At 39.3% G+C, this 14,300-nt stretch overlaps 1 protein-coding gene across 1 annotated transcript in view; it reads right to left on the bottom strand.

The window, feature by feature from the left end:
- The window catches only part of LOC126425248 (uncharacterized), a 230,549-nt gene that overhangs the window by 58,240 nt on the left and 158,009 nt on the right, over positions 1-14,300 (bottom strand). Inside the window, exon 6 of the mRNA XM_050088219.1 lies at positions 5,277-5,492. Coding sequence (XP_049944176.1) covers positions 5,277-5,492 — 216 coding nt within the window. The remainder of the gene's footprint in view (positions 1-5,276; positions 5,493-14,300) is intronic.

The raw sequence follows: 14,300 nt of genomic DNA on the forward strand, positions 1-14,300 counted from the left end.
GCAGAAATCAGTGCTGCGGTGAGAGATTATTGGTGACTGACGGGTCTGAGGAGAGGCACAATGTCATTACACGTTCTGAAGAAGATGATAATGAAATTCGAAAAGTGGGTGAGCTGGGTGTGGCACCTGGAAGAGGAAGGCATCCGATCCCAGTGGAAGTTATTGACAAGGTTGCTGTTGCAGTAACTGATCATGCAGCACATGCCACAGTTAGTGCTGGTAGTCATGCAGAGTCATTAGAACTGTCCATCCCATTATCAACAGTACAGAAAGTTCTGCAGTCTATTTTACACAAGCCGGCCGTTGTGGTCAAGCGGTTCTAGGCACTTCAGCCCAGAATCACACTGCTGCTACGGTCGCAGGTTCAAATCCTGCCTTGGGCAAGGATGTATGTGATGTCCTTAGGTTAGTTAGGTTCAAGTAGTTCTAAGAATAGGGACTGATGACCTCAGATGTTACATCACATAGTGCTCAGAGCCATTTGAACCAATTTTACATCAGTAACCATACAAGGAATGTGGATAAGCTACTACGACCAGCATAGTGAATGTATTATTACGACCAAGATACACATGAAGCCCACACCTACCACAGTAGTACAAGTTTATATGCAAACAAGCTCTGCAGATGATGAAGAGACTGAAGAAATGTATGGTGAGATAAAAAAAATTATACAGACAGTTAAGAGAGAGAAAAAATTTAATAGTCACGGGGGACTGGAATTCGATAATAGGAAAAGAAAGAGAAGGAAAAGTAGTAAGTGAATAAGGATTGTGGGTAAGGAATGAAAGAGGATGCCAGCTGGTAGAATTTTTCACAGAGCATAACTCAATCATAGCTGACACTTGGTTTAAGAATCATAAAAGAAGACTGTATATGTGGAAGAGACCTGGTGACACCAAAAGGTTTCAGACTGAATACAGAACGATAAGAAAGATATTTAGGAACCAGGTTTTAAATTGTAATACATTTCCAGGGGCAGATGTGGACTCTGACCACAATTTATGGGTTATGAACTGTAGATTAAAATTGAAGAAATTGCAAAAGGGCAGAAATTTAACGAGATGGAACCTTGATGAACTGAAAGAACCAGAGGTTGTAGAGAGTTTCAGAGGGTGCATTAGGAAACATTTGAACAGAACAGGGGAAAGGAATGCAGTAGAAGAAGAATGGGTAGCTTTAAGAGGCGAAATAGTGAAGGCAGCAGAGGATCTAGTGGTAAAAAAAGACGAGGGCTAGTAGAAATCTTTGGGTAACATTTAAGATATTGAATTTAATTGATGAAAGGAGAAAATATAAAAATGCAGTAAAAGAAGCAGGAATTCAAACATCTCAAAAATGAGATTGGCAGAAAGCACAAAATGGCTACGCAGGAATGGCTGGAGGACAAATGTAAGGATGTAGAAGCATGTAGCACTAGGGATAAGATAGATGCTGCCTACTGGAAAATTAAAGACAACTTTGGAGAAAAGAGAACCACCTCTATGAATATCAAGAGCTCAGATGCAAAAACAGTCCAAAGTAAATACGGGAAAGCAGAAAGGTGGAAGGAGTATGCGAGTCTATACAAGGGTGATGGACTTGAGGGCAATATTATGGAAGTGGAAGAGGACATAGTTGAATATGAGATAGAGATACAATACTGTGTGAAGAATTTGACAGAGCACTGAAAGACCAAATTGAAACAACATACATTTAGAACTACTGATAGTCTTGGGAGAGTCAGGCATGACAAAACTCTTCCATCTTGTGAGCAAGATGTATGAGGCACACGAAATACCCTTGGACTTTGAAGAAGAATATAATAATTCCAATTCCAAAGAAAGCAGGTGCTGGCAGGTGTGAAAATTACCAAATATCAGTTTAATAAGTCACGGTTTCAAAATACTAATACGAATTCTTTACGGATGAATGGAAAAACTGGCAGAAGCTGACCTTGGGGAAGATCAGTTTGGATTTTGTAGAAATGTAGAAACACACAAGGCAGTACTGACCCTATGACTTTTCTTAGGAGATACCTAGGTTAAGGAAAGCCAAATCTATGTTTATAGCATTTGTTGACTTAGAGAAAGCTTCTGACAATGTTGACTGGAATACACTCTGTCAAATTCTGAAGGTGGCAGGGGTAAAATACAGGTAGCAAAAGGCTGTTTACAATTTGTACAGAACCAGATGGCAGTTAAAAGACTCAAGGGCATGAAAGGGAAGCAGTGGTTGGGAAGGAAGTGAGACAGGGTTGTATCCCTGATGTTATACAATATTACATTGAGCATGCAGTAAAAGAAACAAAAGAAAAATTTGGAGTGGGAATTAAAATACAGGGACAAGAAATAAAAACCTTGCAGTTTGCTAATGACATTGTAATTCTGTCAGAGGCATCAAATAACTTGGAAGTGCAGTTGAACAGAATGGACAGTGTCTTGAAAGGAGGATATAAGATGAACATCAACGAAAACAAAATGGGAATAATGGAATGTAGTAGAATTAAATGAGATGATGCTGAGGGAATTAGATTAGGAAATGAGGCACTTACAGTAGCAGAAGAGTTCTGCTATTTTGGGCAACAAAATAACTGATTATGGTCAAAGTAGAGAGGATATAAAATGTAGACTGGTGATGGCAAGGAAAGCATTTCTGAAGAAGAGAAATTTGTTAACATCGAGTATAGATTGAAGTGTCAGGAAGTCTTTTTTGAAAGTATTTGTATGGAGTGTAGCCATGTATGTAAATGAAACATGGACAATAAATAACTTCTAGAAATGTGGTGCTACAGAAGACTGCTGAAGATTAGATGGGTAGATCATGTAACTAACAAGGGGGTACTTGGGAGAAGAGGAATTTGTGGCACAACTTAAGTTGAAGAACTGATTGGTAGGGGACAGTCTGAGACATCAAGAGATCACAAATTCAGTTTTGGAGGGAAGTGTGGAGGGTAAAAATTGCATAGGGAGACCAAGAGATGAATACACTAAGCAGGTTCAGAAGGATGTAGGTTGCAACACTTACTATGAGATGAAAAGGCTTGCACAGGATAGAGTAGCATAGATAGCTGCATCAAACCAGTCTTAGGACTGAAGACCACAACAACAACAACAACAACAACAACAAACCCATTCAATATCCAGACAGTGCAGCAACTGAAACCTCATTATCTGCAGCAATGTTTTGAATTTGTTCTTCGGTTTCTGGCATAGATCAAAGATGATGACATGTGGCCAGGCAACATTCTATGAAGTGACAAGGCATATTTTACACTACAGGGTACAGTGAAAATACAGAACTGCTGAATTTGGGGCACAGTTAAACCACAGGTTGTGCATGAATAACCACTGCATTCACCATATGTGACTGTGTAGTGTGGATTCACAAGCACCTTTATTTTCAGTCGATTTTTCTTTGAAGAAAATACATGCAGAGGGCCCATCAGGTGAAGTATGATATCTGAACATTACTGAGACCTCCTTGTACATCATGTTATTCCTGCTTTGGAAGACCACAACTATGTGAAAACCACTGATTTCATGCAAGGTGGGGCAACACCTGATGTCGCTCATCCTGTTACAGATCTACTTAATCCAACCTTCCACAAACATGTAATCTCAAGAGGTTTTCTAGATGCACAGCCAGCAAAATCAGTTGTTCTGTATCCATGTGACTTTTGGCTGTGTGGATATCTAAAAAACTGCATTTACCAGGGCATGTTCAGTCTCCGATTGATCTGAAGGCCAGTATATTGGAACATGTTACCCAGATTCCAACGCAACTGCTGTGAGCAACTGTTGATCACATCACTTTATGGATGCAGTGTCTCGACAGCATCTCCAGTGCTCATATTTAACAAATTGTGTTAGCCATTAATAATAAAATCAATATTATGCTGTTCTCACTTGTTTCGTCTTTTCTGCCCATGCCCCATTCCTAATCCACTACATATGTACTGTGTAAAAACTTTAATTACAAGCACAATGTGTGTGTGTGTGTGTGTGTGTGTGTGTGTGTGTGTGTGTGTGTGTGTGTGTGTGTGTGTGTGTGTGTGTGTGTGCGCGCGCGCGCGCGTGCGCGCGCGCGCGAGCGTGTGCGCGGGCGCGAGCGTGTGCGCGGGCGCATGTGCGCATTAGTTTTCACAAGCACATGGGTCATCAAGGGTATACAAGCTGTGTGTCAGAACACCATGAATAATGCAATAGTGCCATTTTTATTAAAAGTATTAGAAATTTAGTGACAATTTGAATCTAGATGAATTTATTGCAAGGTATGCAAATCAAGAATTATTCAAAAGATACAGGCTTCTGAACTCCAGTAGTTGCAGGAAAAGTATATTGGCCACTAGTTTACTGACGTTATTGCAAATAATTGATGAAAACTTACACAAATTTCAATACTGGGCTTAGGCAAGGACAGACTGAAAGTTTTGTAAGTAGCATCACTGCATACAGTTTGTTACAAAGAGAAAATAGAGGTGGTGAAGTGAAATTTTTAAGTACATGAAAAAATGAGAAGTAAAAGTCTTCACTGCAAAGCTGAGCTGGTCAAGTTTCATGCAAAATTGCTGGTTTTTCTTGCATACTCAGTATTCTCAAATTATGACAAATTTATAGTTTATTAGTTCTCCCACAGATTAAGGTAAATTACAGTTATTTCAGGTTTGTGATTGATTATGAGCTTGAAGATACCGCCCACTGATGATGTTATGAACGTCAACTCCTAGAGCTTTGTAATATTTTTGGTTCGGAACTATATTTTATTTATTTATTTGTATTATAGATGGCTGTGCTTATTATTTTCTAAAGACAGAACATGCTGAACAAGTTCCAACTTTCTTCATGTCATAAACACTGTCCAACTGTTTATTCCACAATAACGCTGACTAATTGTTGTGTAATATTCTATTCAACATATGGTGTTATAACAAATATGTCCTATGTCTTCCAATGTGAACATTAACATTATAATACATGCTATACTTAAGTAGAACATTTCAGATCTATTGGTCATTGCAACTGTGGACTGCACAACTGAACAGGATCTATGGCCCAAAGATTGTCTGAATTTGACGGACATTGAATGTTTAAATAAAATAGTAAGTAAAGTTGTGTATTATATGGTAGAATTTACAATCTTTATGAAAGCTGTGCTGTATCATCTACTCAAAATATTTTTTGTAAGCTAATCAATGGTTCACTACAATTTTGAATAAAAGAGAACATATGCAAGCATGTAAAAGTAAGCCTGTAGTTACATTCTTTTCACGGAGACAATTATCTATGGATACGCACCGTATTACCTTCTGAATCCACAACTTTAAGCTGTCCTTTCCTCTTGAGAGATTCAAGAAACTGTCCAATAAAGGAACAATAATTTTCTTTCTCTCTACATGCCATGTCTGCTTTTATCTTCAACTGCTGCTGTGAAACGTGACACAATTCCAGTTCGCTTTGCAGCGCTGTTAGTTTTGACTCTAGGGAACGGATTAGTTCTGCCTGTGAAACAACCTGTTGAATGTAAAATGATTTCCAATTTCTTTCGATAACCATTTAATGATTTCTTGCAAACGTCTGAATATTAATATATAAAATGTTACAAGCCTATCAATAGTAACACAAGTGAGCTAAAGCATATGAAAGACTGTATTCAATATCCTATCAAAGAGCAAACAGGAAAACCACCACTTATTAATTAACACTGATATTACAAATATATGTGTCAGTCTTACACTAGATGCAAATTGAGATGCATGTAGTGCATGTGGTGTGTCGCAGCACAGTGCTCATGTTTTGCTCAAATGAGGCTGCACAGATTAAGATGTGATATCATGGGGACACAACATGTGCCTGTGCCAGGTAACGCGTCATTGTGGTTGTGGCACCATTTCTCGCACCACACACCACACGCCACATGAGCACTGCAGGAGAGGTGAGGTGGATAGTGGGAAGCCAGTCCTGCCATATGCTCACTTTGACATGGTGCTTACGGGCTGGAGAAATAGTGCTTATCCAAAAAATATAGCCTTAAAGTATACTGAATTTTATTGTCACTGAGTAGTGTTTTGTTTTTCGCCTTTTAAACACTCCATCTCTTTTCGTTAGTACGTAACAGTTTTCAGTCACATATATCCGTACTTTTTTTTTTTTTGTTTATTGTTTTGTCAAGAACAATACACAGTTCAGTAACCAGTGAGCCATTAGCCACTGAGATTGTATCTTCCACCTTCACAATGTTTTCAGATCATTAGAAGGGACAGACAATTCATCATGAGTGTAGTGAATATGAAGTTAAGGAATATTATTTTATCATGTGATCCAGAAGTAATGCTAGAAAGTAAAACAAGGTTACCTACTTGTTGCCTGTTATGCTGATGTATCTCTGAGCTGTTACAAAAATTCAAAAAGGCGTAATTTTCACGGATATGACCCCTTTGTGCTCCAGGTAAAAATTGCACAATATCTGAAATATTTAAGTTTCAGTATCATTAATTGGATATGGATGTAATAAGAGACATTCTACTACGTACATGTGGACATCACATCTTTCACTGCAACCTAGAAACAGTTGAGAAGTCCTCATGAATGTTTTAATTGGCTTGTCGTGATGAGAGAAAGCAATTCAGTGGATGTGTACACACCATTGGCATTAATAAACTAACTATACAATAGGCTACACAAATGAAGTGGTCAATATTGCTCTGAAAGTATGAGTATCCTGAAAGAGTGTGGTGATTTGATGCATTTAATTTGTTGAAACGTATTGCTGAGAAAAGATGATCTACTTTCATGACAATGTTTTTCAAATGATGTTAACTCATCCTCTCACAACACACACCTGGCTATCTTCTGCATTCCTGTCGCCCCAATGATTCTCAGCTGCTGGCAATAAACTGCTCATTGTCTTCTGCAACAAATCAATTGTTTACTTTTCTCAGCAACAACTATTTTATTTGTGAATCACACATTGTCAGTTTGGCAAGCCATAGCTGAGTAACCAATACCTGACATGTGCCTTTCATTCCACTGAAGGGTGTTCTCATCATGATTTTAATACTGAGGGCTGCCACAAGTTCCCCCAAGTAAATTTCCCTGATTTCTAGACAAATTTTAGCATTTTCCCTGACAAATTTTGAGATCTAAAGTGTTAATAAAGACTTAGATTGACAAAAAAAAGAGACTTCTATATTTCTAAATGTGTGAGCAAAACTCTTAGGTACTAATATTAACATCTTTTGTAATGAACTGTTTTTAGGTGGAGAAAGCAAGCCAAATGGTACATGTGTTTCATTAAGACTACTGATGTTATTTCATTTCAATAAAACAAAACACATTTGGTGACAAAAATACGCATTTCCTTGGAGTCAAAAGACATATTTAAAATACCTTCACTAATTTCAGCATTAATCTCAAAAAGTAGTAGGCCTCTTGAAAGAAGTGTATAAGGTGGGGAAGAGTTGTGTAAACCAACACTATACGTGACGGCCCACAAAATGTTGTTTCTACTATGGTCATTATTGTCAGTTATTACTCAGTGTGTTATGTCTATTATTTGAGAGGTATTATGGGTCCGACAGCTCAGCTGAGTGGTAATGTGTTTGTCTAACATGCAGCAGGCCTGGGTTCAATTTCTGGTCAGGTTGGAGATTTTCTTCACTCGTGAACTGAGTGTTGTGTTGTGCTGTCCTTATCATCATTTTGTGATCGCCAACATGCAAGTCGCCCAATGTGGTGTCACCTGAATGAAAACTTGCAACCCAGTAGCCAAACTTTCCAGGATGGGCTCTGCCATAAATGTCACACAATCATTTCATTTTGCAGATATTGTGTGATTTTTCTGCCAGCGACTGTCACAATTTTCTTCTGCTTACATCCATGTTTTCTACTATACGAACAACTTTCAAAATGCCAAAATGTACTAGAATGAATAAAATATGTATAAAACACTGCACTGTACAATGTTCTTGCAGTGAGCCAGTCACAGTTCCTGAAATCTATCGCCCACGGCCTCTGGCCTGCTGAGCACCACAGTCCTGAGCCCACGGATAAACCATGAAAATCCATCGCATTATGCCACACACAAACAGAACTGGCCTGTGGGCAGATTGATGAGACTAGAATCGACGGGCAAGGCCTACACATTGTTGTTGTTGTGGTCTTCAGTCCTGAGACTGGTTTGATGCAGCACTCCATGCTACTCTATCCTGTGCAAGCTTCTTCATCTCCCAGTACCTTTTGCAACCTACATCCTTCTGAATCTGCTTCGTGTATTCATCTCTTAGTCTCCCTCTATGATTTTTACCCTCCACGCTGCCCTCCAATGCTAAATTTATGATCCCTTGATGCCTCAGAACATGTCCTACCAACCGATCCCTTCTTCTAGTCAAGTTGTGCCACAAACTCCTCTTCTCCCCAATCCTATTCAGTACCTCCTCGTTAGCTATATGATCTACCCATCTAATCTTCAGCATTCTTCTGTAGCATCACATTTCGAAAGCTTCTATTCTCTTCTTGTCCAAACTAGTTATCATCCATGTTTCACTTCCATACATAGCTACACTCCATACAAATACTTTCAGAAACGACTTCCTGACACTTAAAATCTATACTCGATGTTAACAAATTTCTCTTCTTCATACACGCTTTCCTTGCCATTGCCAGTCAACATTTTATATCCTCTCTACTTCGACCATCATCAGTTATTTTGCTCCCCAAATAGCAAAACTCCTTTACTACTTTAAGTGTCTCATTTACTAATCTAATACCCTCAGCATCGCCCGACTTAATTCGACTACATTCCATTATCCTTGTTTTGCTTTTGTTGATGTTCATCTTATATCCTCCTTTCAAGACACTATCCACTCCATTCAACTGCTCCTCCAAGTCCTTTGCTGTCTCTGACAGAATTACAATGTCATCGGCAAACCTCAAAGTTTTCATTTCTTTTCCATGGATTTTAATACCTACTCCGAACTTTTCTTTTGTTTCCTTTATTGCTTCCTCAAAATACAGATTGAATAACATCGGGGAGAGGCTACAACCCTGTCTCACTCCCTTCCCAAACACTGCTTCCCTTTCATGCCCCTCAACTCTTATAACTGCCATCTGGTTTCTATACAAATTGTAAATAGGCTTTCGCTCCTTATATTTTACCCCTGCCACCTTCAGAATTTGAAAGAGAGTATTCCAGTCAACATTGTCAAAAGCTTTGTCTAAGTCTACAAATGCTAGAAACGTAGGTTAGCCTTTCCTTAATCTAGCTTCTAAGATAAGTCGTAGAGTCAGTATTGCCTCACGTGTTCCAATATTTCTGCGGAATCCAAACTGATCTTTCCCTAGGTCGACTTCTACTAGTTTTTCCATTTGTCTGTACAGAATTTGCGTTAGTATTTTGCAGCCGTGACTTATTAAACTGATTGTTCAGTAATTTTCACATCTGTCAACACCTGCTTTCTTTGGGATTGGAATTATTATATTCTTCTTGAAGTCTGAGGGTATTTTGCCTGTCTCATACATCCTGCTCACCAGATGGTAGAGTTCTGTCAGGACTGGCTCTCCCAAGGCCATCAGTAGTTCTAATGGAATGTTGTCTACTTCCGGGGCCTTGTTTCAACTCAGGTCTTTCAGTGCTCCGTCAAACTCTTCACGCAGTATCATATCTCCCATTTCATCTTCATCTATGTCCTCTTCCATTTCCATAATATTGTCCTGAAGTACATCGCCCTTGTATAGACCCTCTATATACTCCTTCCACCTTTCTGCTTTCCCTTCTTTGCTTAGAACTGGGTTTCCATCTGAGCTCTTGATATTCATACAAGTGGTTCTCTTTTCTCCAAAGGTCTCTTTAATTTTCCTGTAGGCCGTATCTATCTTACCCCTAGTGAGATAAGCCTCTACATCCTTACATTTGTTCTCTAGCCATCCCTGATTAGCCATTTTGCACTTCCTGTCGATCTCATTTTTGAGACGTTTGTATTCCCTTTTGCCTGCTTCATTTACTGCATTCTTATATTTTCTCCTTTCATCAATTAAATTCAATATTTCTTCTGTTACCCAAGGATTTCTACTAGCCCTCATCCTTTTACCTACTTGATCCTCTGCTGCCTTCACTACTTCATCCCTCGAAGCTACCCATTCTTCTTATACTGTATTTCTTTCCCCCGTTCCTGCCATTTGTTCCCTTACGCTCTCCCTGAAACTCTGTACAACCTCTGGTTTAGTCAGTTTATCCAGATCCCATCTCCTTAAATTCCCACCTTCTTGCAGTTTCTTCAGTTTTTATCTACAGTTCATAACCAATAGATTGTGGTCAGAGTCCACATCTGCCCCTGGAAATGTCTTACAATTTAAAACATGGTTCCTAAATCTCTGTCTTACCATTATATAATCTATTTGATACCTTTTAGTATCTCCAGGGTTCTTCCATGTATACAACCTTCTTTCATGATTCTTAAACCAAGTATTAGCTATGATTAAGTTATGCTCTGCGCAAAATTCTATCAGGCGGCTTCCTCTTTCATTTCTTAGCCCCAATCCATATTCACCTACTATGTTTCCTTCTCTTCCTTTTCCAGTCACCCATGACTATTAAATTTTCATCTCCCTTCACTACCTGAATAATTTTTTTTATCTCATCATACATTTCATCAATTTCTTCGTCATCTGCAGAGCTAGTTGGCATATAAACTTGTACTACTGTAGTAGGCATGGGCTTCATGTCTATCTTGGCCACAATAATGCGTTCACTATGCTGTTTGTAGTAGCTTACCCGTACACCTACTTTTTTATTCATTATTAAACCTACTCCTGCATTACCCCTATTTGATTTTGTATTTATAACCCTGTATTCACCTGACCAGAAGTCTTGTTCGTCCTGCCACCGAACTTCCCTAATTCGCACTATATCTAACTTTAACCTATCCATTTTCCTTTTTAAATTTTCTAACCTACCTGCCCGATTAAGGGATCTGACATTCCACGCTCCGATCCGTAGAACGCCAGTTTTCTTTCTCCTGATAACGACGTCCTCTTGAGTAGTCCCCGCCCGGAGATCCGAATGGGGGACTATTTTACCTCTGGAATATTTTACCCAAGAGGACACCATCATCATTTAATCATACAGTAAAGCTGCATGCCCGCGGGAAAAATTAAGGCTGTAGTTTCCCCTTGCTTTCAGCCGTTCGCAGTACCAGAACAGCAAGGCCATTTTGGTTAGTGTTACAAGGCCAGATCAGTCAATCATCCAGACTGTTGCCCCTGCGACTACTGAAAAGGCTGCTGCCCCTCTTCAGGAACAACAGGTTTGTCTGGCACATTGGGCTTCAGATCGGCAGGGCTGATCTGTTAGATACACCTGCGGAAATGGCCTGTGGTTTTGGCCCGTTGTGGAAGTCCACTCGTGTAGCCAGCTATTCACGTGTCACAGACAGCATGTTGATGAAGGAGACTGTGGTGATCAATCCGTACTACACATAACTTGTGCAAATACTCTGAGAATCAGTAGTAATGAGGATGGATAGCAACTTTCTGGGAAAATGATCACTGAGTCGCAGAAAGACATGTAGGAAAGACAATCACACTTTCACAACTAAATTTTTGGCCATAGCCTTTGTCGGAAAATTACAGCACACACACTTACACATAATCACTCAGACACAACCCGTGCACATATGACCACTGTCTCAGCCCGCTGCATCATCAGTCTCGGAGAATCAGATCCAAACAAACCACTCCTCACGCCTCCCTGCCTCTCGTTGGGAGCTGCGAGGCTAGCGGCAAGAAGTGGCAGCATCACTGACTGCAAGTTGTGGGGAATGGTAGGAAGGGGGAAGTGGTAAGAATGAGTGAGTAGGGAACCAGCACACATACTCAGCTGCGCCCACCCAGCAACAATGCATTACATATCAATACTTTATTTTTGTGTGGATTGTTACCTTTTCTCATTCAAAGAAGCATCGCTATTTATGGGTAATGGCCACATTTCTCTTGTTGACAGGTTTAGTTGTATCTCTTTTGCCAAAACATAGTACAATTTGCACGAACTCATCTTGCCACAGCTATTGTGACAGATTTCTGAAAGTTTCTCTGGTGACCAGAGAGTTCAATTGTCTACAAAAAAACCTCATTGTGTCAGTTTACATTAACATAAGAGAAGAAATTTCATCTTTATTTTGATACTATGAAACTCCCGTTTCACTAGCAGTTGATAACTCTTAAATGGGGGGAAAAATGGAGTGAAAAAAATAAAATAGAAAGTATAACTTTCAATATATAACCATAGATAAGAAAGTTCTGTGTGTTTACAAATTGGCAAAATACTCTCCTCCTTGCGTGCTATCATCTGCCAAGATCCCATTTTGATGTCTCTAGCAGTTCTGGAGGTATGAGGGATGTTGTGAATATTTCATTCTCACGGGTGTGAGATCAGGAGTGAACGTGCTACGTAGGGTCCATTTTCCCAAGATCGGAGACAGACAGAGACCGCCTTCCTAGTCTAAAGAATAATTCAATATGTTAGCTAAATTTCATACACAGCAACGTATGGTGTAATACGCACTGAACGCAAAATCATAGTGAGCACTATTTTTCATTGCAAACTTTTCGATTTTTGCTCAGTGCCTTACTAAAATGTGTACATCACAATAAGTATGACCATTAGCGAGATGATGGGTACTTCACCATGAATCTGACACGTAATGCTACAAGCAAGACAAAAATCCAATATTTTTACCAAACAGTTTCCATAACATCATTTGAGAAAGATTACAGGGTGCGCGCACTTCAGTTCTGTCGGTGCAGAGTGTCGCCAAGCGGCATGTGCAAAGGATGTGTGTGTGTCTCAATATGCAGCACACAAGCAAACATGTACATCATGCTGTACTGTTGTGTCACATCACACGTGCTATATGCATCTCAATTTGCACTTAGCCTTAGTTCTTTAGAGAGAGAGAGAGAGAGAGAGAGAGAGAGAGAGAGAGAGAGGAGGGAGGGAATGAATAAAGTAAACAATGTATGAGTGTTGCTCAAATGTACAAGTAAATTTTATGTAAACTAATGAAAGGCTAATGGAACATGCACATATTTGTATGTTCTCATAAATCCATAGTCTTTCTTCACAAGATTATAATTTGTAATTCCTTACCAGCAATTTCTTTTTATACATAGCAATGATTCTGCAATCAACTGTTGTTTGTTAGATATCTTAATATTAAACATTTAAATAAATAGAACACACAGTAGTTAATGATTTGGCTTAATATAAACAAATCCACCAAAATGCTATAAGTTAGCTTAATAATTTAGAGAGTAAAAACAAAGCTCGAGTAAAGAAAAAATCTTAACTGCTGCTTTACATACCTTTCTGGTGTATGCTAAGTGTGTCTCATAAAGGTTAACATCAATATAGATTACATACAAGGAATGGTGATTGCGAATTATTTCTACTAACAGTAAAGGGGTGGCTGTACTATATCGGGTATTGTAGCTATGGTAGTTCTCATTTGCCTGAAAATGTTCAAGGCTGGTCTCATATGACACCAAAAAATATTAATGTAACATTGCAGAATATGGCATACTGACAAGTTCTGTGGGAAAATGTTTAAGATACAAATATTCATAAATTACATACGGAAAGTAACCTTTAATTGTGAAAATAGTAAATAACATACAGAAATGTTTGATACAGTAGTGAACGGATTACATCTTCGAGTTTTATTTACAAATGTTCAATGTGGCTTCCTTTTATAACATGACAAATGGCCCATCTGTAATCAATTTCCTGTCAAGTCCTATGAAGCAAGTCTTCATGTATGGTGGCAACTGCCCGTGTTATCCACTGCCACAGCACATCGGCATTTTCCAAAAGTGGAGGAACAAACACTCTGTCTTTACTGTAATCCCATACAAAGACGTCCACTGGGATTAAATTAGGTAACTGTGGTGGCCAGGACATTGTTCCATCACATCTAGTACAAGCTGGCACATTCCTACAAACATATGAGACAGCTTCACAAAGATAATGTGGTTGAGCCGTGTTGCGGCTCGCGTTTGAGCCGTCTATAGTTTGGCATCGTATAATAAGGATAGTGGCATCTTGTTTTCTTCTTGTGTTTACTGGCGCCACTACATTTGCTAGCACTGTCTGCTGTGAGTGGCAGCAGCAGCGGTTATTGATATCTAGTACCGTGTAACTATCTTTGGAAGGTGTCAAGTGTTTTCCAGGTCGGAGTGTGGAGGGAGTTCGATTGGGACGGAGCAGCAGTAAGATCCGGCAGAGCAATGACATGTCGGGACTGCTGGCGGCACGCAGGCACTGCCGGA

Source organism: Schistocerca serialis, chromosome 10, assembly GCF_023864345.2.
Source record: "Schistocerca serialis cubense isolate TAMUIC-IGC-003099 chromosome 10, iqSchSeri2.2, whole genome shotgun sequence".
NCBI classification, from domain to species: domain Eukaryota; kingdom Metazoa; phylum Arthropoda; class Insecta; order Orthoptera; family Acrididae; genus Schistocerca; species Schistocerca serialis.